The sequence below is a fragment of the Camarhynchus parvulus genome, chromosome 2 (genome assembly GCF_901933205.1).
Source record: "Camarhynchus parvulus chromosome 2, STF_HiC, whole genome shotgun sequence".
NCBI lineage: Eukaryota > Metazoa > Chordata > Aves > Passeriformes > Thraupidae > Camarhynchus > Camarhynchus parvulus.
The window spans coordinates 40,175,794-40,201,851 of record NC_044572.1 but is presented as its reverse complement, the minus strand read 5'-3'; the positions used below and the strand labels follow the sequence as shown (position 1 = coordinate 40,201,851).

Here is a 26,058-nt window from a genome sequence, read left to right as displayed (position 1 = left end):
TAATGGTAGTATGCTACAAACTTTTAAAAAATTTGTTTTGAGGTCTGTGAGCATGATTAATGGAGAACTTGTGGTTTTGGTTTTTAAATTAGATTCTTGTCCAAATAACAATTCCCTACCCACAGCAGGGGTCCTGTTTCCATTTGGTCTTTAAGCATTTAAGGAGTACTCAATATTGCAACATTTTTCCATATATAGATCAATTTGGCACGTTAGTACACTTCCCTTGCTCCAGCTGACTTTGTGGCACAGTTGCCAAAAGTCCTTTGGGACTTGGCTAAAGAACTCTCACAACATAAAAGCAAACTGCTTGTTTTTTTAGCAGCAAAGGAAACTCCTGTTAGTTTTAAATTAGTCTTGAAGAGCACAGCTGCTCTCCCCTGTAGATCTACATTAGACTTGTTGAATCAGCTTGCTTTTATTCCCTGTAACAGAGGTCCTGATCTGCAATTTAGATTTATTCTTGCTTCGTTTCGACCTTGGTGGAGGAACAAAAGCTGTGGTTTTGGCAGATGAGGTTACATGAGAGGATCTTTCACCCTGCTGTAGCAACAGAGCATCCATTGCCTTTCATCTCTGCCTTGTGGGGAGAAAAAAAATTTAAAAGAGTACGAATGTAAAATGTTACACCATGTCTCACTAGCTCTTCAGCTGTGTGCAGGTGTAACTTCTCAAGAAGCTGGAAAGAGTTTGAAGAATGTGAATTGCATGGGCTCCTCTGCTGAGGAATATTTGGAGCAAGCTGGGGGCAGCTCCCACTAAAAGTCATCAAAAGTGATCTTTATTGCTTTGCTACAGCCTTATTTTGAATGATGGCAGGGAGGGCACTGAGCCTCGGAAAAGGGAGCAAAGTGGGTTTTTAGTGGCTGCCTGCTTGTGGAGATGCCCAGTGGTGCTGGAAGAGTGGACACTGGCAGGGATACAAACACAAAATACTGGGCCTAGTATTTTGTATCAGGAAAGGTCGATTAGGTGAGAGGCAATGTTTTGTCCTCCGCTGATAAAGTTATGCTTAGGCGGTGGATGAAAGGGTTAAAGTACCCTAGAGATGTGGAGAAGTTTGAGAGAGGGGTTTGTTTTGTGAGGATGAGTGTTTGGGTTATTTTTGAGATTTCTAGGGCTAAAGCAACGCCTAGGGCTGTTACAACTAGGACAGTTATTTTAATGGAGAGTGGTATGGTTGTTGGAGGGGTTTTTGTGGGGATAATAAATGAAGTGATGAGGAATCCTGCTAGGATGCTTCCTAGCGCAAGGTGAGTAATTGGAGAGGTTACTGCAGGGTTGTTTTCGTGTATCCTTGCCAGATGAGAGTGGAATGCTGGGCCCGGTTCTGGGTTCCTCAGTACAAGAAAGGCAAGGAGCTACTGGAAAGGGTCAGCGGAGGCTCTCAGGGGTCTCTCTTTAAAGGAGAGACTGTGGGAGCTGGGCCTGTCTAGTCTAGAGAAGAGACAACCGAGAGAGGATCTCATTAGTGCATATAAATGTCTCAAATGTGGATGCCAAGAGGATGGTGCCAGAGACAGGACAGAGACCAATGGCCATAAACTAAAACACAGGACATTTCACCTCAACATGGGGAAGAACTTCTCTACGCTGAGGAGGCACAGCACTGGAACTGGCTGACCAGGGGGATCGGGGGGGGGTCTCCCTCTCTGAAGGAATTCCAAACCCACCTGGGCGCGTTAATGTAGCACTGTTCGTGGTGACCCTGCCTTGGCAGAGGGCTGGGCCTGGATAATCTCCAGAGGTCCCTTCCATCTCTAACAATTCCGTGATTCTGCGAGACCGTTCCACGTGGGAACGCCGATCCGCAGCAGTTCCCAGGCCGCTCGGGGCCGGGGACAGCCCCACCCAGGGCCGGGCGGAGCCAGCCCTCGGCCGCGCTTGCCGGGTGCTCGGCGGGGCGGGGCGGCGGCCCGCTTGCACGCCGGGATTTGCAGTCCGCCCTTCCTCCTTCCTGCCCGGTCAGGCGGCGGGGCCGCCTCTCTCCTTCCGGGAGCGGCGCTCGCCCGTTGGCGGGGACCGGGAGCGGCGTTTGTTGACTTCCTCGAAGGCGGCGGGGGCGGCGCCCAGCCCGGGAATTCCCCGCGGTGGCGGAGGCCGAAACTGCGGCCGGGCCGGCGGGCTGGGGGCGATGGGCGGCCGAGGGGGCCCGAGCGGAGACCGCGAGGGGCGGCGCTGCCTCCCCGCCGAGCTGAGCGCCCGCCGCTGACCCGCCCGGCCGAGCGGGGCCCGGACAGGTTGGTCCCGGTGCGGGGGGAACGCGGGGCGGCCCCGGCCGGGGCTCCCCTGCGGTGCTGGGAAGCTTCGTGTCGTGTGGAAGAGGAGCGACTCCCCCTGGGAAAAGAGGCTGGTCTTTCGTTTCTCCCCTTAAAATAGAGTCGTCCTCGTAGAAGCCCAGAATTGTGAGGGTTGGAAGGGAGGTCATCTAGTCCAGCCCCGGTGCCGAGGCAGGGTCACCTCGAGCAGGTTACGGGTGACACAGGAATGTGTGCAGGTGGGTTCTCTCCCTCCAGAGAGGGAGACTCCACGCCCTCCGTGGTCAGCCTGTTCCAGTGCTCTGCCTCCTTCGTATAAAGTTCTTCCTCATGTTGAAGTGGAGCTTCCTGAGTTTCAGAAGGGGCAGCCTGTCGGTCTTGTGCCGTGTCGCTGCCCAGTCACACTTGGCCGGAATAAGGGGTCATGCCGTGGTGGGAGGGTGAGCAAGGCTTACAGGTACCGCCGGCAAGCTGGGCTTGGGCCTCGGGCAGGCTGTTAGCCTGGTTACAAAGCTGCCTCTGATCGAGTTGAAAAACTGCGTGTGTTCTTGGAGCTGCAGTTTGTGCCTTGGTACAGAGCAGTCTGGCAAAGGAAATGAGCAAACTGCGGGTGTGAAAACAGAAACGTGATGGAATATTGGAGCTGGCAGGAATACACGTGCTGCAGGCCGTGTTAGTTTGGAATAAGGAAGTGTAGATGAGCATTGAGGTAGTTGTGTATGCTAGTGGTGCTTTAAACTTTTAAAAATTGCCTCTTGAAATCCTGCTGTTTCACCTGGTAGGGAAAATACCCTTATCTCCTTAGATGAATTGGTCCCCTAGCAACTTAGAAGTGTGTCAGCTGTTCCAGTGAGTGCTTTTAGGAGTTTCTTGTTTCTTAAGGAATCCTTTCATTTCCTCACTGCCTTTCACTGTATGTATGCATTAAAATCAGTGTGCTGAAAACACACTCTGGAAAAAGCGGAGTTAGGGGTGAATTATTTCCAGGACAGGAAGGTCTGCTCTGGGCTCCAAAGGTCAGTTTCTCTTCTGAGACAGTTTTCTGGGAGATGTTGTTGTGGGCTATGGGAAACTTGTAATTTCCTGGATAGTGTATGATCACGTGCTTCTGCTGCTAATAATCCAACTTATCTGTTCCAACATCCATTTTAGAGTTTTAGTAATTCTACTAGAATTACTGTAGAAACCAAAAGAAATTTAAGATTATGACTACTTTTTTTTCTTTGAATAATTGTTGTTTAATAACAGCACTTTTGTTAGAGGTGTTTATCAGATAATTGCCCTATAGCTTAAGTAGATGATTATTGCCTCAAATTTTAAGCAGAATTTTTTCATCTAAACTCTCAGTGAAGTCAGAAAGCAGAAAACACTGGTTCACTGAACTCTAGATTAGACTATATGAAGGGTTTAGTCACCTTCTCACTCCCAACACCCGTATTTTTTGCTAAAATTTATAATTATTCAGAACCTTGTTTGCTGCATTTGTAGTTTAGAAAAGTGTGAGGTGACCATTGCCCAAATAGTAGCTAGATTATGTTTTACAATGAAAATTAAATAGTAAAAAGTTTTTCAAAAGAGCAAAGAGGGTGAAGTAACATCTTTGTGCAGCAGAAATGGGTAATAAATGAGAGGTAGTTTTAAGTTTGCCTAAATTTCAGCAAGTATTCTACTTTGGTTTTCAGTATATCTATTATATGTGACACTCAAAAGGTGGGGAAAGTGTGAAAATTACTGGTCAAATATATGAACAAACTGTGCTTAGTGGACTCAGGGCAGAGAAGTAGAATAATTTCATCTCACAGCATTGGAAAATCATAGAGTTGCAAGTGCAGTAACGTTTGTATTACTTCAATAGATGCATTGAATTGGAGATTGTGCACTATAAAATATTAAATGTGGGTTGCCTACTTAGGAAGGGGGAAACTCCCCTGTCACTGCACATGCTATTCATATGGTTTCTTTAGAACAGAATTTGAAGAAAAAAAGAGAACATCTAGAAGGAAATAGGGTAAAATGCAGTGTGGGTTTACCTTTTGATATATGTTTTCATTCTTTCACAGGGATTTTCTAGACGGGGGAAGTCTGACAGTCCATATTGAGTAAAACAGTGATAATGAGATCCAGTTTGCTAAGATGGCAATGCTAGGATTAACAAAGGGGTCAGGATAGGGACCAGCTTAGTAGGAGTCAGTGGGGAGTTCTGCTGAACTCCATACCTGTGTCCATTATCCATGGTTCACTTTGGACTCAGTCTTATGTTTTTGCTAAATGTTTATACTATACTTGCATTAATTAACTAATTTACATGATTATACAATGTTTTTATGTAGAGTTCTTAGTGTCTGAAACTGTAGATGCAACTAAAATTTGACAGGACCTTTGGGGAGAAGAAATTAAGCTTGAGAGGGTAAGTGAAGCATAAATGGCTTGAATATTCGAAGTCATCCACTTAAAAGCTCTTAAGTGGAACTTAAGTTAAAATTACCAGGTTTGTCTGAAATACTGCCATATAAATCTGAATACAGAATTTTAGAAGACAGCCCAAGTTGAAAAGGACCTGGCAAGATCATCTGGTCCCCTTGTAAAAGGGAGCCTGAATCAGATTTGCTGGCATCCTGTCCATTTGTGTCTTGGAAACCTGCAGATGTTGTGTTAGTGAGTTGCAGGATGAGCAAGGGCCATCAGTGAGACTCACTTGCCTTCCAGTAGCTGTAACAGGTGAGGCACATTTCCAGTTGAATTAAAAGTTAATACAAGTACAAAAGACTTATCACTGAACTTGTGAACTTATTGAATTGTAATTAATCTATTTAATTGAATAGAAGGAGACTTTTGATTGGGAGGTAGGATCTGCTGTTTGGTTTACAAAGGAAGATATGAAAAAAAATCCAAAACAAATCCTCTAAACTTTTGGAAATAGTTATTCCTTATAAACCTTTTGAAATGGGAATGAATGAACAGCAAAAGAAGGGTTTCAGTAACCTTTCAAGATACCTATATTTGGTGCTAGAAATGTTTAACAGCCTAAAGCCATTTTGGTCCTGCTTAGGTTTGTTTGACAGTACTGCTTTTAATTACTTTCAACATTAAATGTAATAGTTTAATAAAGAGGATTACATGATGCTGAAAGGATAATATTTTATTGATTCCTACTTCTGGGTTTTTATTTTCCCCCTTTTCAGGTAGTTGTCAGGGAGAGTGATTATTGTGACAGCATCCACAGAAAGGCAGATTGAATACATTACATTGAGGATGCATAAGGTTTGCAAAGTAGCAGTGGAGGTACTGGAGTCTTACACTGTTCAGAGAAAGTAAAATTTATCAAACGCTTTTGTAATAAAATGGGCTGTTTATTGCTCTTCTGGTCCTTGTGAGAGTAGATTATTTATTGTAAAAACCTTGAGATTGAAAAAAATTGCCTGTTGTACCTAAGGAGATTTTACTTGGCTTTTGTAGCTTACCCAGATGTTCAGGATAGATGAGCTACAATGATCTGGTGTGTGAGCTCAGAGACAGTGAGTTTCCATTTCCTGAAGGCAATAAAACGAAAGTGCTCTGGAGCTGTGATGCAGCTGCCATGCTGACGTGTTTCTGAAGGAGCACCCAGTACACTGGGCTGTGCCCCTGAGCTCAGGGACTCGCTGGGAGGCCTCTGGGCCTGTGGACTTCGGCCATACGGAAGGATGAGCAGCGGCCAAAGCAGCAGCTGCTGAGATGTGGGTGTGTGTGCGCGTGTGAGAATTTTTATTACTCTTAAATGGAGCAAGTATGTGTAAAAAGTGATGCCTTTCTCTGTAGAACAGTCTGTTCACAATTGGATCAAAGAGAACCTAAGATTTCTGAAGGAGAGGTGCAAAGTGATGGATGCTTAAAGAGACTGGAAGTCTTGCTTGTTTTAACATCTTGTGTCATATGCTCCAAGTACTGTGTGGAGTTTTTGATGCTGGCTGCAGGAATTCTGTATTATTCCTTGCTGTGCTGAAGTGTCTTTTAAAAAAAGAAAAAAACAGTACAGCTTTTCTGAAATTAAGGTGAAGGTTGTAACATGCTCACTGAGGATCCCTTTGGTTCAAAGGCATTTCTTGAATTTAAAGGGTTTTTTTATGTTTACATGCATTTATGTATACTCTTCTCTGTAAGGCAAGATAAATCCGTACAAAAATTATGCTGTTGTTATCAACAGCTGGAAACTGTTCATATTACCATTAGGAAGTCAAACCCTTCGAGTCTGGAAGACAAACAGGAAAACAACCATCTTGAAATTATTTGCATTTGATATTTGGAAATATTTTGAAAACTGTTTTATTCTCTTTCAAATCAACTGTTAGGCCAAAATGAGAATCTGCTTCATACTGGGGAAAATTTAATGTAATCCTGCTTTTATTATCTCTCCTTCTGATCCGAGAATAAGATTAGCTTTTCAAACTACAGAGCTCTGTTTGTGCAGTGGTCTGTTTGCTATTAGAGCCTCTGCATCCCATGTTCCTCATATGTAGAATGTGTTTTATGTTTAACTGCCTCCCATGGTGTTAATGACTAGTGTTCTTAAAGCTCTTTAAAGAGAAAAGCAATGTTTCTGCCAAGCATTAGTAAAAGATGGGAAAACATTATTTTGCTCAAAATATTCAGTGTATTGAATCAAAGCTGTTCTGCAACCTATGTTGAGCAACAGAAGTGGTTCTTGTTAGTTCTTCTGTTCTTCATGTTTTGTGAAAGAAAACTTAAGTGGTGCCACCTCTTCAAACTCATTTGCTTACAAACGGAGCATATTTAGTCCTGCTAGAACTTAATGCTGTTTCCTGTCAACAGTGTATTCAGGTTGGGGTTTTTGTTTGTTGGCTTTTAAACATTAGTTAGTTAATACAAACAGTAGTACTGGTACTTATTTAATGTATTTAGTTTTGGACATAAAGATTAAAGTCCTTTTGAGTGGGCTGTTTTGTGTGCAGATCATTCTAAAGTGTAAATTAAATATATTTATCACAGGCACAATATTTAGATACTGTGCTGAAGTAAAGGGAGTAAAAAGTATTAAGAAGACCTTTCTTGGGATGGGATGTGTGGTAGATGGGATTGTGAAGTTTGCCTTGAGGCCGAGATGGACATCAATTGTATTCAGAGACATTAACTTGTCAGTGTATTACTTCAAATATTTTAGTGAGAAATCTTCCACTCGAACTGGTTACTGTAGGACAGATTATCTCATGAATTGCAGCTCCAGAGAGGTCAATATTCACTCAGGTGTTTCAGAGTGTCAGCTCTGAGGCATTTTCAGCAGTGCATAGAAATGTGACTTTGAATTAGGAGAAGTCAAACAGATTAAAACAGGGCAGAAGTCTGTGGCAGGACTTGGTGAACCGTCCTGAAAGACCTTCTAGCATCCTTCTTCCAGATTTGAGAAGCTGTAACCTGTGGAACAATCAAAACACTTATTTAATTGTTGCTGCCAGTTCATATTTTTAAAATGAGGTAATATAGTACTAGGGAATCTAAATTTTGATTCCTGTCCTTGGGTGAAATTAAAGACTACAGTTGGAGTTGGGGATTTCTTACAGACATTTCTTTTTCTATACTGAGAGTTTTTGTCTATCCTGACATTAAAAAAAGCTGGGTGAGCTGTGCATTTCACCATGGCATTTTGTAGTACTGCTGAACTTGAACTGTTTAATGGCAGCTTGTCATCACTTAGTATGCAATACAGTTAGTCAAAAATGTGTGTATTGGATTTTTTGGCACTGTTATCTTCGGTGTAGAAATTTAGAAAAGCAGGCAAACAATGTCCCTTTGAATTATGTGGAATTAAATGCTTCTCTTCTAAATAATCTCCAGTTCTGGCTTAGAAAGCAGCATCAGAAAACCAGAGTTGAATAATCCTATAAACTAAATGAGATATTTCAAGTAAAAAAATGTTAGAGTAACTGGTTTTCCTAATTGGTGCAGGTTAGCTGTGTACTTGTATTTTTAAAATAGTATTTGTGTATGCTGAGTCTTATTTGGAAGGTGTTTCTCTCTTGGAGGCTCATAAAGGCACTTCTGGTTAACAAATTGCAGAATAAATATGGTCCTGTTTTCCCATATTGCCATCTCCTGGTAGCACTGATGTGTGCAAGAAATAGGGAATGTATGATGCTCGGGTTTAGGAGCTATAGGAAAGCATGGGGACAAAGATCTGTGTTATGTACAAGGTCACAAATCTGCTGCTTTCTTTGAGAGATAATGATAAGCTGTGACACTTCTTTAATGACATTTGAGTCAAGTGTTCCGAGAAAAGATGTGTTGCCTTGAGAGGGCAGGCTCTTGGGAATTTGATGAGATGGGTGACAAGACTTGCAGAGCCTTTGGTGAAATGGGGGAGGATAAGCTGGTATGTTATGCTCATCTTGGAAGACAAAATGAGCAATTCCTTCAGTCAGTTAATGCAGTTTGAATGATGTGGTGCTTTTGGTCAAGGTCACCTTGTGCATGGAGTGATACTGTTCTTACAGTGAAAAGGAAGCAAACCTTTCTTGCAGGGTTCTTTCTATTTAAATACCACAGAAATCACAGAATATTCAAGGCAGAACAACAAGCAAGGGAAGCTTAGGCTACTTTTTTGTCAGAATGCATCAAACAACATACAAGGCATCTATTCACCGCCTGAACATAACCATTAAAAGGAGTTCAGCTTTGGTTTGTAGTATTCTTGTCTTTTTTCACTGTTTAAAAACTCCGCTGCTGTCTTATTTAGTAGAAATGAGCTGTCACAGTTTTTTATCATGTTGTCTAACTGGCTTGGAGCAAATTGAGACAAATGTGATAACAGCACTATTGTTCAGCAGTAGCTGTACTACAGCTCTTCATAATGCTGCACTCTGAAAGCTTTCCAGCATGGTGAGAGAAATTTGACCATACAGACAAGCTCGAGGCCTTTACTTCTTGTAATCTGTAAACAAATGGAAGTCTAGTATCTATACGCAAATGGAAGTTTAGTTTGAATTCAGATAGCAAATACACAGTAGAAGCAGCAATTGTGACTGTGGGTTTTTTTCCCACTAATGCCTGCCTTTTCTGCAATGTTCTGCTGATCAAGTCAGTTTTCTGTTGAAGTAAGTTTTTCCTGCAGTACAAAAAGCTGTCTTAATTATGCTCAGTTCTTTCATTCCAGCATTTCTGTTGGTTCATTAGCTAATCATCAGGAACGTAAGGATTTGTTGAAGGGGAAAAAATAAAAGTCTGCTTTTTGTAGAAGTCACATTACTAGTTTGTTTAAAGGGCAGTGGTATTATCAGGCACTTTGTAGCATTTCTTAGTATTGCATATGAATACAAGTAATCTTGATGTTCATAACTAAATGAGATGTGTCTGGTTTTGGTTGGTTGTTTTTGCATTTTGGAGGTTGGCTTGTTTTTAAATAAACTCCAAAACTTGTTCCAGATAACTTGTAACTCTTAAGGAAAATGCTTTGGGGGGTTTTCCATTGAGACTTGTCGCTCAAGAAAATATATAGAATTTCTTTAAGATTGTATTTTCTTATTGAATGTTTTGCTGTGGCTGAATTATGTAGGTTGTAACAAAAACTCAGTGTAGCATCTACTTAGCATTTGTCATTCACATAGGTCTGCCTGGTGTTTTAGATTGGCACTTAACTAATGATCAGATTATTGTCAGTTTTCTCCACACATATTGAGGCGGGTCATGTTACTATGCATGTTTTCATTCTCGTCATATTTTCAGTCAAAAATTACTGTAATTGATCAGGAGGCGGTTTTCTACTGTGACCAGGGAAAGAATAGCTACTTATGTAGTCTCTTTAAGGACAAACACAAGTGTAATTTAAGATTCTGTTTTAATGTTTTGGAAAAATATAAGTATTTGCATTCAAAAATAAAGAGGGTTTGGCACTTGTGCTCAGGACCCACAGGAGTTAGTTGATTTGTTGGAACTATATTCTTTTACTGCTCAGTGCTGGCTTGTGAAAGGTCTGATATAATATTCCTTTGGAGTTCAGATAGTTGGTACCATTGGTGTTAAGACTTAACAAAAATTAATTTGAGGGTTCATACATCTGATAGGTACTCAAAATATTTATATCAAGTAACGGTGAAATGTGCCTTTTCTAAACAGTGTATTTTCAAGGTGACATGGATTTCAAGATTTTTCTGCGACATTAAGATACTTCCTGATTATTCAGTCTTGTATTGTCATACTTAGACAGAAACACCCTGCAGTATTATTTTGGAAGGCTTTCAGACTCTTTGATGAATTTGTCTTTGTAAAAACTTAGCACTTATATCTGTCTTTTTAACAGCTGTCATGGAGGAGTTGGTAGAGGATGACATCTGTATTTTGAACCATGAAAAAGCAGACAATGCTCACAAGAGAGACAGCGATATTCCTGTTCCATCCTATAGTGGAGATGAGTCTGTTGCCTCACACTTTGCACTTGTCACTGCATATGAAGATATCAAGAAACGACTGAAAGAGACAGAGAAGGAGAACTCCTTCTTAAAAAAAAAAGTGAGAATTTTAGAAGAGAAGGTAAGAAAATAGTTGATATACCAGTTTCTGGTGGCAGCTTCTTTTTTGCTCCTGGCTGGATGCCAGAGAAGAGGGTTAAGGATTTGAAATATATATACTTGAAATAATTTCCATGTTAAAAAGTTTTTATAAATTGTTTTATTTATTTAAGTGAAATGCAGTTTGTTCCTCTGGTAGTGTAGTTGTGTCATACTGGCATTTTTGATTCTCTCTGGGCACATGTATGATGCAATGCAAGGACAGTGGCTGATTCAGACAGATTTGTAGTTGCATAGACTTTGTCACTGTAGTTTGGGTGCCACTTCATGGTGTTTATTAGCTTGGGCACATGTGACACAGTATTGTTGAACAGTGAGGTGCAAAGCTTGTAAATTGTCAGAATCCAGGAATTGTCTATCAAAAGACCCTTGGGCTTATCAAAATGATAAGGAAAAATTGGTTAGTAAGAATATCCAGCTTGGTCTAGCTAATGACAGCCTCAAGTGTGAAGTGCAAAGTTGCAATGCCTTACGTAGATGTTGGCTTGCTGGTTTTTGATGCAGTAATTCTGAAATGTAAATGAATATTGGAATTTGTTTTATAGGCAGTTTGTCATGACCATAAACTAGTGAAGTTCATTAAAGCTAAAAATTGACCAGGGCACAGGTTTTTCTCTCCAAGTAAGGAATGCCATGATGAAATGCACATCCATTGTTCAGCACCGACTGTCTTTGTACTGCAGAAGTTCTTGGCTTTGATAGATTGCTTTCTTATATAAGATGCAAAGATAGATCCTAGTGTTAGAGCTGAGACATTTTTTAGGACTTTCTCCTAACTGTGCTACTGACTCTTAAAAGCTTTCCAAGTGTGTATTATTTTGTGGCATTGGAATGAAGAACTTGAGTCACACTTGGCACAGCTTTGAGACACTTATTTGGGAATTCTTGGTGAAGATAGGATTGACTTTTTCTCAAAAAGGAAAACCATCTTAAGACTGTTTTTGTATAAAGTTTAAGCGGATGTTGGGAATAGGAATAGAGCTTTAGACCTGAACCATGCTGAGTGTAACATCTTTTATGTTGTTACTCAGAATCACAATAAACAGGATTTGACCTTGACAGTTCCTTTTGTCTTGTGTGTTTTGGTTTGGCCTGGTTTAGCTTAATTCTCTTAAAGATGCTACTTTGTTTTCTGTAGAGAAAACTTTTTAGTATGTGAATACCACTAAAATGTTTCTATGAGGGAGGGGTACTGAGAAGGCCAAGGCTGTTAGCGACTTTCAGTCTTTGTCAATAACTAATGTACCTGTATGCTTAAAAAATATATGGGGAGTTACCCCTTTGGAGTCTGTAATTTCAGTGTGCACAGAAACTTCCAGAAAGCTTATTAAGGTTTGTGTTCTATTTGAGTAGCTTTATTAGGGAGAGAAAATATAAAGGACAAAACTTAAAAGGAATCATACACATAAACAAAAAAGGCAAAGGGCAGGAGCTTCCTATCTGTTTTCCTGTTTTCCCATACTTTCTTTCAAGCAAACACTTTAAGGAGGACATATTTAAGGTAGATATGTGAGTGTCAATGCTTTGTTTTAGTAATTTTTTGTGACTCCTAATTTTTAAGAAAATATGTGAAAATCTGTTGTGAATATCTGCAAGAGGTACACATAAAGGAAGTGTGCAGGATAAAAAGAATGAAAAGGAAAATGCAATACTTAATTAAAGCAAGAACTTTTTATATGAATGGATATAGTTTGATATAAGACTTCTTTCTGTCTTACTAAAAACACTGAATATATTTTAACTCTGTTCCCCTATTTCTAGCAATCCAGTTGGTATTAGTTATTCTGCCTTGCTTGTCTTTTGCCATAGCAGGCAGTAAGATGGTGGTAATCTCAAAGTTAATAGATATTTCTAAAATTATTCTGCTTTGGCTTTTTGTACATAAATGCACTGAAAAAAAATCTTTACATTATGAGGCATTTAAGAAATTATATTTGGCTTCCTTTGAACTTTCTGTGTGTTGTGCATTTATATGCTTAAAACTCCTTTTTCAAAAAGCAGTTTACATTTTTTTGAGCCTGGAAAAAATATGATTAAGGAATTGTCAGTGGGAGTAATGATAACTTATGAATGGTTAATTACTCATAGGAGTGAACTCATAGGAGTCTACTGGAAAGTGTCCCTGTCCATGGCAGGGAGGTTGGATTAGATGAGCTTTTAAATGTCCTCTTCCAACTCAAACTGCTCTATGATTCTATAAATTGGTGAGCATAAAGTATTGTTAGAGATTTCAGAATCTGTAGACAGCCTTTGCTGCACTTTAGTAAAAAAACTTTGGCCCATATTAGTGTATTTGATTAATTTGTTATCTAAACTGAAAAAAAAAAGGAAAAGCTGTTAGATTAATGTGGCAGGCTTAAAATTTTTCAGTTCCCAGCATACAAAACTTCTCCCTTGTCCTGTGTGTTGAACATTCAGGTGCTTGGCTCCCGGGTGGAAGAGGAATGCAGCTCAGTTGGGCGGGAACAAGTCAATAAGGCCTACCAAGCCTATCGAGAGGCCTGCATCGACCGCGACCATCTGAAAAGCAAACTGGAAAAAATGGTGTGCCTTTTTAAGTAATGCCTTCACTGCTTGCTTTATCAGCACGGCATAGTTAGTACATGTTTACTGTAGAATGAACTTTATATTCTTAAGATCTGTGGTGTTGGTTTTATCACTCTTTTAAAGTACATGACAATATTTTCTGTAGAAATAATGATTTAATGTACCTCAGTTTTATTTAATGTACCTCAGTTTTATTACTGGGCTAGAATAATGCTTTAAAAAAATCAAAGGAGTATTTTTTGTTGTTGTATTTGTTCTAAAATATTGAATTGTCTGACATGGTAGAAAAATGCTTCACAAATTATTTTGGGTTGGGGTTTTGCTCTCCTTTGAAAATAGGCAAAAGAAAGTGCAGAATCCTTGAAAAACTTGAACGAACAGTTGCAATCTAAAGAAGTAGAGCTGTTACAACTAAGAACTGAAGTGGAAACTCAGCAAGGTATGCATTTGGTTACTTCATCTTAAGGTATGTTGAGGAGCCATAGTGGTTATATTGTGATCTTGGGGCATGAAGAGGCTTGACCCTATACAGGGGCAAGGTAGGAGAGGCATGAACAGCAGTGAGGTACTTTGAACTTGTCTTCATTCTTGTGAATGGTGACACGTATATTCTGAGGCTGTTGTGTTCTCCCACCCTAGGTGATTTACAAATTTGAGAAATGGGCACCACCTAACAGTTTATAGGCTGTGTCATGTGCATCTCTGGACCCCAGCACCTTTTCCTTAGAGCAGGGCAGAGGCCTGGTCAAGTATAAAGATCAATCCCACTTCCTCTGGCACCTGCAGAGGGTCCAGTATATTGCTTTATCTCGCTGTAGGATACGACAAATACAGGAGGATGTTGTATAGCAACAGCTGCAGTTGCCAACAGTTACTTAGCTGGCTGAGAAATGAGGAAAAATAGAAAGATGTTGGTTGTAGAGAGCCTGGTGAAAAGAGGAAGGAGAAACTAACAGTGTATCCTGGCAATTCCAAAAGCCCAAATCCAGCTTCTCTTACTGCAGTTTTAAACAATGGTCTACACATGATAGATGCCTAAAACAAAACACCATGGAAGAAAAAAAACCCTTGATTAATTCAGTTACAAGAAAATGCCATCTGTATAAAGTTGAGTATGGACTGACTTCAGAGTCTGTACAAATGCAGTCATTTGAAAGGCACTTGTGAGTATAGCTGTGCTTGAATTGCAGTACTCTCCAAAAGGACCTTAAACATGTAATGCACTGCTTCAGTTGCACAAATGTTTAAACCTGGAAAAACACATTGCAGATACTGCTAGTATCACTGTTGAGGATGTCATAGTTTCAGGAGGTAAGAATTGTAGAGTTTGTAAGGAGAGTTCTGAAAATGTGATTATTTCCTTATTTGTAACTCAGTTTTACTCATAAGAGGACTCTGAGTACCTTGTTTAAAAAAAAAAGAATCAGTGTAACTTAAGGCCATTTAAACTATTAAATCTGGAAATAAGTGTACCATGCAGTTGAAGACTTTTGGGTTTTCTTCCTGTCACGTTCCTTTTTTCTTGCTGTCTCACTAATGCCCTGCTACTGATCTGATGGTCGCATCACCTTAGGTTGCTTCTTACCATGTGAACTGCTTCAGTCTGACAAGATTTGTGTAACTTTTATGCTTTCCCCTTTTGTTTGGATTGTATCTTTTGTTGTTCTGTGTGGAACTTGTTGATGTTAAGCTTGGGGAAAACTTGATGGTAAGTGATGTAATAATACAAATCTGAGGGCACAAAGACTCATGTTTTCAAAGCAGGTAAGAAGTATGCAAGTTGGCATATATGATGTGTATTTGCCTTAAATTGATTTTTTTTATTTCCAGTGCCTTTTTATGCTAGTGCTTCCTTTTTCTCTGTGTCAAATATCCAGTGCATTCCTAGAAAGTAGGGCTTCATGCTTTAAACTCAGAAAATAGACCAATAATGCCAACAGCATTACCAGTGTTGTATTTCCCTGTTGCCATAGACTCCAGTTTCTCCAGAATACAATGTTTTTGTAGGGCATGGGCTGATTGAAGAGGATCTTGCATATTGAATTACATTCTTTGGACTGAGATTGGAATCTAATTGTCTTGCTTGTCTTCTTTACAGTGATAAAAAGTCTGAATTGTACTCCAGCTAACTGGGAATTAGAGAAGCTGAACAGTGACCTGAAAGTGCATAGTCTGGAACAGGATCTAGAAAAACTCAAGGAAGAGTGCAACAGTCTCAGGAAGGAGTTGCAAAATTCCAAGCAGAAGGTACCTTAATTTTTAAGGAATTTTTGTATTAATGCTTAGTTTAAATCCCAAGGTCAATCAAAATCAAGGGTTAACAAAAAGATGAAGTATATATGAGTGAAATATTAATATCTTGGTAAAAATTAACCTTAAATATTTTCATAGACTGTCATTTTTCTTGGAAATAGGGACAGGCTTCTCAGGGAAGTGTTCATGGCATCAAGCCTGTCCAAATTTAAGAAGTGTCTGGATAACACTCTTAATTGGAAAGTTTAGCTTTAGGTGGTCCTGCAGTGAGCAGGGAGTTGAACTTAATCCTTCCAGGTCACTTCTAACTCCAGATATTCTATGATTCTATATGGGTGAGATTTCCCAGCCATTGCCCATATAACAACAGAAAATAAAGCTTTATGATTTTTTATAAGTAGCCACTGAAGTTCTGTGTAACCTGGGCTGCTAAGAAAGTTTGGGCAAAAGCTGGCCTCTATAATTTTGTTTTTTTTTTTTTTTTTAAACAGCAACGGGATGCTAATGTTTAAAGATGTCATGAACTTTGTTTAAGGAGGTCTGGCACTTTTCTTTAGGGTAGTTGCATGAAGCTTGTCAGGAAAGCACCTCTTTTGCCATCCTTCCCTGCCGTTTCTGGGGAAAATATATTTTCTGAGGGACACATTTTTTAACCTAGGAGTTGTTAGGAGCTAAAAAAGAAAATCAAGACAACAGTAACAAAAAGCACTAAGTTATTGTTTAGTGCATTCTTTCTGCTTTCCATCTTACCTTTGATGACAGGTACAGTGCCAGTCTGTAGGACTCTGCAGTCACACTGAAGTCACACAGTGAATGTAAAACATTTAAATGTGATTGTTTGAGGAAGCAGACTGTTTTACATTCCTTATGGTTATTAATAAAGATGATTATGTAATCTGGAATCACACAGCATTTGCGTGAGTCTGCAGTTTTTCCACTAGGTGGGGATAAAGCATGTCAGGTGTTTTGTTAACTTCCCTTACTGTTGGTTGTTTCACTTGGGTCTGGAGCTGTTTCAGGTGCTTTCAATAACTTGTAAATCTGAAGGCTTGCTGTAACCTGTGTGAAGTTCTGGTGTCTTCGGGTAACTCTAGAACAGAGTAACAGCTGCATAAATAATTGCAGATTGTATTGTGAGAGTGAATGATGTCAGAGAGAACAGACTAAAATAGCATTTGTAAGGAATACTGCATGTGACATGGTTTAAATAATCTTTATGCCAGCAGCTTTTGTTGCACAGAACAAATACAGGGAACAGCTTTTTGTTTTGTTTTGGGAGGTTTTGTTACGTTGGTTTTTTTTGGGGTGGGGGTGTTGGTTTTTTTTGTTTGACTTTAATATAATTTCTTCTTGATCCTGGTAACTGCTTAATACAGGAAATAAAAAAGTACATGTTTTCAAATATGGGGTAATACATTGCAACTTTTTTATGCTATGAATTTAAGTCTTTGGGAGATGGTGAGAACGCTCAGGAGGGGAAAATGTGTCAGGTGAAATACAGTCAAGTGTGATCAATGGGCAAGGACAAATCAGCATTCTTTCAGCTCAGCTGGTATTTTCATTATTACTTATTTTCATTAAATTAGGTAGTTTAGCTAACATGTAATGAAAGTAAGTAATAATGAAAATGAAAACAGGAAAACATGTTTTCAAATGTTTCACACTTAAGCAAGTGTACTTTCTATTTTTCTGTATTTTTAGATATTCTTACTCAAGTTTTACATTGTAGTTCATGCAGTGTGTATATTGTATTGACAAGTTGCTTGAAATATGTGCAACCTGTCTTAAAGCCACTGTAAAGGGATCAAATCCATAACAGCTTTGGCTAGAGGAAATGATAGGAAGGGAACATGGAAAGAAGGGATATTAAAGGGAGGGAGCTCATCACAAGTGAGGGTCTAATAGAAGCACAGCTAACAAAGTGAGCCCAATGTTTGATTTGTTAAACAATCCTGGTAAATTCAGCGTGGCTGCCTATATGTGCAATTTTAAAGTAGTCTTTCAGACTGAAGAGATAAATTATGTTCTGTTATAAAAGTAACTTGTGGAAGTAAATCTATACTGAAACAGCTTCCTTTAAGTTAAGGATCTTTATATACTGTGACAGAGAAACAACCAAAAAAAACCTGTTTAAAAAGCAGAAATTGAGAAAGACTTTTCATGTCCATTTAAGAAAGTAATCAATCTCTAATTCTGAGAGTTCAGCTGTTTTAAGAAAGAAGGAAGAGTATGGAGGTGGCTGAGCAATGCCTTCATATAAGTAGGTAGTTTAAGCATTTCTTAGTGGAAATTCTTAGTAGAATTGAAACTCACTTTTGAAACCCACTGCAGCTAACACAAATGAAGACTACCTTACTAGTGAATTTCATTACTAGGCAAATTGGTGTTTCACTGCTGTTGTTTAAGAGAGAAGATCTGAAATCATGTTCATTCATTCTCTGTCTTCCCTTCACTTTGTTATGCAGGACCAGGCTCAAGAGGAAAATCCATTACATGGAGACCATCTTCAAAGGCAAGACATCCAGAGGTATGAAATACTTTATTTTCAGTTTACTGAGGGACAGTTGTTTGAGCAAGTAAATTATTCTTGCAGACTCTTTAGGTATGTTATTTCAAGTTACATAATTTCACTGAAAGTCTACATATAGTTATTTAACAAGATCATTGTATGGTTTTTTTCTTTCTTGTGTCTGTAGTTCAGGATAATGATGATGAATATTTATATAGTTATGCCTGTTGGTGCACTTACAGCATTTTCCACCAGAGGGAAGAGCAGCCCTTCCCAACACCAGGCTTTAGTGCAATGGGCCTTGGTGCTTCCTTGGGTGTTGAAGAGACTTTTCAGCCACTGAAAGAGAACATACAGACACTTCCATCATCTGTTCTCTGGTGCAGTGAGGCCAACAATGCACACACTACATACAAATCACACTTTGTCCTTTCACCTTGACTGGATACTTATTCCTGGGGTTCCTCCTGGAGCTTTGCTATCAGCCTCACACACCTGATAAAAGATGTTCTCTCAACACACAGCAGTTATCTCTTTGATCACTGCTCTGATTAAACTGATCATTTGATCAAATAATTACTGATCAGAGCAGATTTATTCCACCAAGTGGTGCTCAGGTGGCAGCCATCTAAAATAGCATATGGACAATAGAGTGTTTATTGTAATGTAAATACTAAATGTGTAATAAATATGTAAGCCCATCCAAAAATCTGTGGAGAAAACACTTGAAAAACCTCCTATGAGAAACATTTGTTGTAGCAAGCAATCCTGCTTTTTATAGGAAATGGAGGCATTTGCACCTAGTTAACTTTCTGGAAACCAGTTACTTCATATTTGTGAGCAGCCTGCAAATCTGACTTTAAATTCTCAGTGTGCAAATCTAATTTGCTGTACATTTAGACAGGCTGTCATAGTGAAGGTTCATATCACATGTTAGAAGGCAGTATAGGATAAACCTCCAGGGACAGGGAATCCTTGGTTTTCAATTACAAATTCCTTGAAAATTAGGCTTTGCAGTGGGATTCTAGGCCAGTATCCACAAAACCAATTAAAATCAGTTACATCAGATTTAAGTGGAATTCTGGTACCTGCAGCCCTTTTTGCAAGGTGCTTGTAAAACTGCTAAATGCATTTTAAAAAATTAATCCAAGCACTTTCCTTCTGGTTGGTGGCAGACATTTGAGCTGTCCCTATATTTACCACTTCTTTGTTAAATACTGGACAGTTCTGGTTTGACATAACTAAAGTTTTTGATCCTATTTGTTAGACCAAAACATGAGAATTAAGGAAGTGTGGTTGCCACATCATCTTTCAAATTAAGTTGTCATCTCTTAAGAGTTGAAAGAGCCGAAAGGAGTCTGCAGTAGAAAGGCCACAGGTTTAGCTAACTTCTTGAAATATAAATTCTGAAAATTTTAACTTCCTGTTAGTCAGAAGTGCTGACACTTAATACATTATTTATTAAAATAACACCTTCCTGTGTTCTTTAACAGAACTTTATGAATCTGAACTTTTGTAGTCTGGGGAAGTATTTCTGTGGTTAGAAGTTCTACTTCTTTGTTTTAAGGGAACTCTCTTAGTGTTGACTTGCATAATAGCCACTTCTCAGAATGATTTTGAACACATTTGTGCTTGATATTGCATGCAGGAGTGGTCCTATATTGATATTTTTGAAGGATAGTGTTACATACAGTTATAAAGCTTATTAATTCTTACTCATCTCAATAGCTTGAGATATTGAGCTGTTTTCAAATAAATGCCTTTTAGTGAATGTAGTGAGGAAGAAAAAATTCTTGAAACTCTCATCCATTATATTTGTCTTTAATAAATGTGTTTTGGTAGAATGTTAATCATTAAAAAAGCATTAAATCATTGCATTCATGTTTAAGTTGAAGTAACTACATCCTTATGTCTTTGAACACTAAGTTAATTATTAATCAGCATAAATGTGATATTCAGTGAGCCTTTGCTAGAAATTTTACCAAGAAACATGTGGTAATGCTGACTTTTTTTTCCCCTCTTAATTTTCTTACCAGTTATTAACCTGAAACATCAGTGTTGGAACAGTGCTGCTGTTGCTAAATATGTTTCTTGTATTATGTTGTCTTAGAGAATGAATTGGAACACAATTTTTTACACTGTCTGATCAGGCAGTGCATTAACACAAATTGGAGGCCTTGAATACGAAAGCGTGTGGTTTATATTTTAGATTGGACTCTGTGTGTATGCTCAGTTTGGGTCTCGGGTATTTAGACTGAATTCAGTGTAGCAATGTGCATGGTATAAGACCCAAATACTGGTTTTTGATTATTTGAAATTAAAATAAATCAATATTACTAGGCTCATATGTGTTGGGGTCTGTGGTCATTTATTGAAAGGTATTCAGAGATAACACTCTGCCTTTTTTATCACCTGGTGTCACTTTTAAATAAAGTATGCCTTTGAGATGACTGATTTTATTGGAAGATGGTTAGTTTCAGATACTGAAATGAAAAGTAAGCTTCATATTTCTTTCCTTTGGAGAGTTGAAATTATTATTATTACCTAGTATGTCAGTATATAATGCATTGTATATTGCAATAGGCAAAAATCAAATTATGTACAAAGGTCCATCCGTTTAAGGTAATTCTCAGCACTGTTCAGTCCAGTTACAATTATGGTACTCCAACAAAATTTGCAGAAAAATTTATTAACAGTCAACACTTGGTAGGCATGTTGATAGGCTGCTTTAGAGGCAGTAATATTTAACTTGTAATAAATTTTTCTTTTGAAAGTTTGCAACAAATCTATTGGGACCTGAAGAGAGAAATGTCCAATTTGCGTGTAGTGACTGACAAGCAAGCTGAGGTCCTACGAAAACTGAAAAGGAACCCACCAGGAGCCAAGAAAGGCAAGTCAGTGTTGGCAGTAACAGACCTTACAAACACAAACCATTGATGCAAGCTGTAGCATTTTAGAAATAAACCAGCTATCATATCTTATCAGAATCTCATCAATTGAAGTTGATAAGCTAGACTGTATTATGGTTCCAGCTTCCCCATTTTCTGCTTTTGCTTCTGTCTCATACTGGTCAACTTCACACATAAAGGTGTTGCTGATGTGTTTTTTCTTCAGTACTGTATTCTGTTCCCCTTGTGGCTTTTTTCTCAGTGAAGTGTTGCTTATGTGCACAAGGCTGAGGTGTTAAGTTTACTCGTATTTGACCTTTTACCACAACTACTTCATATTGGGGGGAAAAAATATTTTTGCAAATGCAGTCTTATTTTCCCAGTACAGAATATATGAAGTATTAAATTTCCAACATTTTAAAATCATACTTTAAAAGACTGAAATGCCTTATGGTTCTCTATTTCTTTGTATTTTATTCAGAAAAGTTGCCTTTTCTAACAGAATGCTACACAGTGTGACATTTTCTGAATGTCAGAATACTGGGGAAACAAAACTGCCTTAAATAATTTGAAGGGTTAAATATTTTTCACATGAAGTATTTAAATTTTCTGTGAACACTTCATCAGAGAGTTCTTCTGTTCCATACATATGTTTCTCTCAAGCCAAATGCTAGACTATCAGGCAAACAAACTATGGTAAATAGTTAATTTCCTTTGTTTTCTGCTCCCTTCAATTGTGATCTTTACTGTGCTCAGAATACTGGTGGAAGACAGTGAACTTGGTTACAATGTACTGGTGACAGTCTCTGATGTCCCTGTCCATTACCAGATCAAGACATTTTGTTTCTAAACAGCTCAGTGAGGTAATGACAGGATTCACCTCCCGAGCAGTCCCTGCCTTTGTGGTCAGCAGTGACCAATGATCACTTTGTCTCTGGTACTTGGCTGATACAAACTATCAACACATTTTGTAGACTTGGCCATATTGTTACCAGGTGAGTCTGTGTTCCTACAATTCTAAAACATGTTTGTCAAATAACTGCAGCAGAGGAACTGGGAACTGAATGAGTCTAAATAATCTTAGATCTGTCAAGGTTTGATGTGATCATATACAGTCTTAATGTCCTTATTTTAATTTGGAGTTACCTGTCTTGCCACTACACAACTACTTATTTTTCTCTTCTCCTTGGTGAGGAGACTCATTTTCTGCAGTTCTTATGCAATTGTTCATCCACAGCCATAGAAGGCATTCTTGATTGATCAGGAAACGGTGGACTTTTCCCTTTTCATCTGTAGACTTTTTTCAGTAATTTTTCAGAAGTATGTGAGAGTAGACAGGTCTGATCTTAGTCATCAGCCACACTTATGAATGCAATACAGATATATCTTTGCTTATATTTATAGACAAATCTTGGCTTATGTAAAACATGGGTACAATTGCCTGAAGCTTTTCACTTCCTATATCTCTAGTGCTGACTTTAGGCATCTACAAACCAGCTGCATTTTCAACAAATGGATGTGCTTGTGGAGTTTTTTTCTTGGTTTTCTTTTTTGTTTGTTTGGTTTTTTTTTTTTTGGTTTTGTGTGTGTGTTTTTAGCTGTTTTGGGGGGGGTTGGGTTTTTTTTTTTGTACATTTTCAATCTAGTTTCAGTGGATGCAATTCTTCTTGAACTTCTAAAGGTCTGTAGGCCTCGAATTGCTTTTTACACCTGCCAGCACAAAACTGCCAAATCCAGTGCCTTAGCATGTCTTTCAGACATGATGCCCATGGTATTTGTAGGTGGTTTGGGCTGACATCCACAAATTTTCATTTATTGTGACAAACAGAAGTTGTATTCTTTGACCAAGATACCAGCTTCTTTTTCCGTCCCTTAAGAACAAAAGTTAAAAATTACAATTCATGCTCAAGATTAACAGCTGCTCTAGAAAACTCTATGTAAGATGTGAGTTTTAACTCAGGAGGCATGAATCTACTCTGATTACATGTTTATGTACATTATCACTACAAAACAAAATGACCTGCTTGTATTTGGCCATATGTTCAGATGTGTTTTGAAGGTACAGGTCTTCCATTTCAGGTAGATCCTGTTCTGTTTCAAAATCCCCCCGCCTAACAGTTTAAAACTCCTCTGGAATGTCACATGGCTGAACACTGCAGTCTGTCACTTTACTTTTGAAAGTCAGACAAGAGAACCTGTGAACACCACGTGTTTCCCTCTTACTGCTTCAAGGGCAGTGAGAATTCGGGTTCTGGATGGCACAAGAATACAGCTTGTTCAAGAATCAGTAGAATAGGGAGCAGCACTCAGTCTTCTGCATCTGGATGATTTCTCCAAGCATGTGAAAATGGTCTCTGTTTCAGCATTCATTTCAGTCTGGTCAGAAAGATCCATCAGATCCATCAGTTTATCTGTGTTGAAATGGGAGTTGGGAGGTATCCTTGGAGTTGGGTGCGTTTTAGACCTTGTGATTTCACGATTTTGGGTTCATTTTGAGACTGGTGAGGGTACTATGTTGTTTTTAGATTTCAAGTAGTTTCTGAATATGGTCTAAAAACTTATGGCTTGAAGAAACTGTGTTTAACATCCCTGCTAGACTGTAGTACATTTGGGGTACATGAAAAATGCATTAGATAATGTAATTTTAAAATCTTTTTTTATCTTCTTCCTTCAGCTGCCTGTACTGCACCAGTGCAATGTGTTGATTTGAACATTTCAAAGGTGAATTTGACATCTGGGGTAGTCTATAAAGACCTGTCACAAAACGATAAAGCCCTCGGCAATGCTGTGTCTCCCCCTCTGCTGAGAAATGCCCATGTCCCATCAGAAAGGGTGACCCTGCAAGCTTGGACAGATGAGAGACCAATTCCAGCTGACGGCAAAATGTTTCAGGAACACCATTCCTATGGAAAGAGCTCTCTGGAAGATAATTCCTGGGTATTCCCAAGTCCTCCAAAGCCCAATGAGAATATGTTTTGGGAAATAAAAAATAATCCAACTTTGTTAAACTGTCCTGCAGATTACCTGGATCAGTGTAATCAAAACTGTCTGCACAAGAGTTAAACAATTTTTAGAATGAACTGAGGCATTTTTGGAGTGATTCTGAATAGGCACCTTAATGCTCAAACTTTTAAGGAGAGAAAACAAATTGCTTGAAATGTTCTTTCTTTATTTTTAATTCTAGTTCCAAATCAGAAAGCCTAGTCTTCCTCTGCTGTAAATCAGGAGTGAGTTCCTTGATGTTAAAGCTGTGCTGGTATAATGTAAATACAAAGAAATCTAGCATGGGGCCTAGATAGTCTTGTACTGCAAATGACATACATTTGCTAAAGGTTACAATGAAAAGTGAGTTTGTGGAATAAAACAAAATAATCCAGTTCTTTATCTGTTTGCTATTTGTATGTTATCAAGAAAATACTTGGTATCCAGTGTTAGAACTTGAACCAGCTCTGAGCTTGTATTTTGACAGTGTTCTTTTTCAGAATAAGAGATAATATGAAGAATTGGATCCTCTCTTCCTTCCTCCTTTCAATTATTCTGGTTTGTAAATGCATTTTTCTGTAATATTTAACTAAGAAAGGTGAGTTTGGTTTTTTCCCCAATCTTGATTTATATGAGAGAGTGGCAGGAGAAGAACCGCCCTTAGGCTATTCTGTTTCAATTGCCTCATTTAGGGCTTGATTGTGAATGGTGAAGGACCGTAAGTAAAGCTGCTGCTGCCCACTGTGAATCCTGGAGGTTCAGCTTGTTTCCCTCAGTTCCTGCTGAAGGAAGCTGCTGTAACTGCAGCGCTGCTGCCACAGACCCAGCGTGCTCACAGTGCAGTTTTCCATATTGTGCCTCCTTTGCACAGCACCACAACTCTGACTCTTCATTCCTGTGGTGGTGAAGGCTACTAATTTTTCTTTTGTTAAAGAAACAAAGCCTTAATTTAATCGGACTTGGTGTTGTTGCATCGTTGATATACAAAAATAAGTATTTTTGTGGTGTCTTTAGTATGCCACTGAGAACCAGAGCTACTGGAATTCCAGCTACCTGCTTTATAGATTATGGGTGTCTAGGCACTACTTTTTCATTATTTTTTTTCCTCTTAAGGCTGTGAACTGTTTCTAGACAAATATAATTTATGCCTTTTTTTTTTTGTAAACTTCTCTGCTTCATATCTGGCTTAATACAACAGGGTGAAGTGAAATGTCTTGACTGCTCAAAAAGTGGAAGAAAAATGCACTGTATTTTAGATCCATGGTACCTAACTTGTAATGGGCAGGAAGATATTTAATACTGAATACGCTATTTACAAATGTGTGGGTGGGTGAAGTATTCAGCTTCACAGATCCAGCTTAACATCAAAGTAATAAAAATTAATTTCACAGCTGTTTAGTAGCTAATTATCTTAAGATGGCTTGCAAATACATGGGGAAGCTCTGGCTGTAGCACAGCCATAGTAATGATGGGCTGTAGAAGTGTTAGGAGGGTGCTACGTGACCTGTGTGGTTCCAGACACCTTCCCCTGCACAGTAAGTACTTCAGACAGAGCCCATCTTTCACTCTGTCTATCAAAGGCAAAAACAATGCCTTCCAGATACCTTCTCCTGTAGTACAAACAGCATACATAAACAATGTTTCCCATTCACCAGATATTTTTATCTTTCTATTATCTTGCTCACGTATAGTGGCTTGTCTGTGATTAATGGAAATGGTGTCAGATGCTGGAATTTATTCTGACCAATGAACACAGCTGACTCAGGGGAGTACAATCTCTTGGAAAGTAATAGAACAAAATCCAATATGCATAAAACAAATCCAAGTCACTAGGCTTTAGCTGATAGAACCAACTACCTATGTAATAACAAAGAAAACATTTCTCATGTGGCTGCATAAGCTATATGGTATCTAGTTCTAATGTAGTTTACTTTTGAGGTCCCCAACCTCAGTATTACAGAGGTTTTTTTATTAAGGAATGTAATATTCAACAGGCATTAATATGATTTGTGCAATGAAGGAATTCTACTGTGTAAGATATTAAATAAATTTATTTTTGTTTGAAA

The 26,058-nt window shown here is 38.7% G+C and overlaps 1 protein-coding gene across 1 annotated transcript; it reads left to right on the top strand.

Moving 5' to 3' along the window:
• The first annotated feature begins 1,983 nt into the window (after positions 1 to 1,983).
• Positions 1,984 to 26,058, top strand: AZI2 (5-azacytidine induced 2). The gene is made up of 8 exons (XM_030968770.1): positions 1,984 to 2,240; positions 10,546 to 10,775; positions 13,232 to 13,357; positions 13,700 to 13,799; positions 15,459 to 15,607; positions 18,079 to 18,140; positions 20,897 to 21,012; positions 23,685 to 26,058. Exons 2-8 carry the CDS (start codon positions 10,551 to 10,553, stop codon positions 24,071 to 24,073), a joined length of 1,167 nt encoding a protein of 388 aa, XP_030824630.1. The 5' UTR covers positions 1,984 to 2,240; positions 10,546 to 10,550; the 3' UTR covers positions 24,074 to 26,058.

Excerpts from the sequence above, each read along its gene's own strand:
- AZI2 (XM_030968770.1), top strand. The coding sequence starts at position 10,551 with ATGGAGGAGTTGGTAGAGGATGACATCTGTATTTTGAACCATGAAAAA. Across the intron at positions 10,776-13,231 it reads TGAGAATTTTAGAAGAGAAG|GTGCTTGGCTCCCGGGTGGA; the intron begins GTAAGAAAATAG and ends TTGAACATTCAG. Across the intron at positions 21,013-23,684 it reads CCCACCAGGAGCCAAGAAAG|CTGCCTGTACTGCACCAGTG; the intron begins GCAAGTCAGTGT and ends TTCTTCCTTCAG.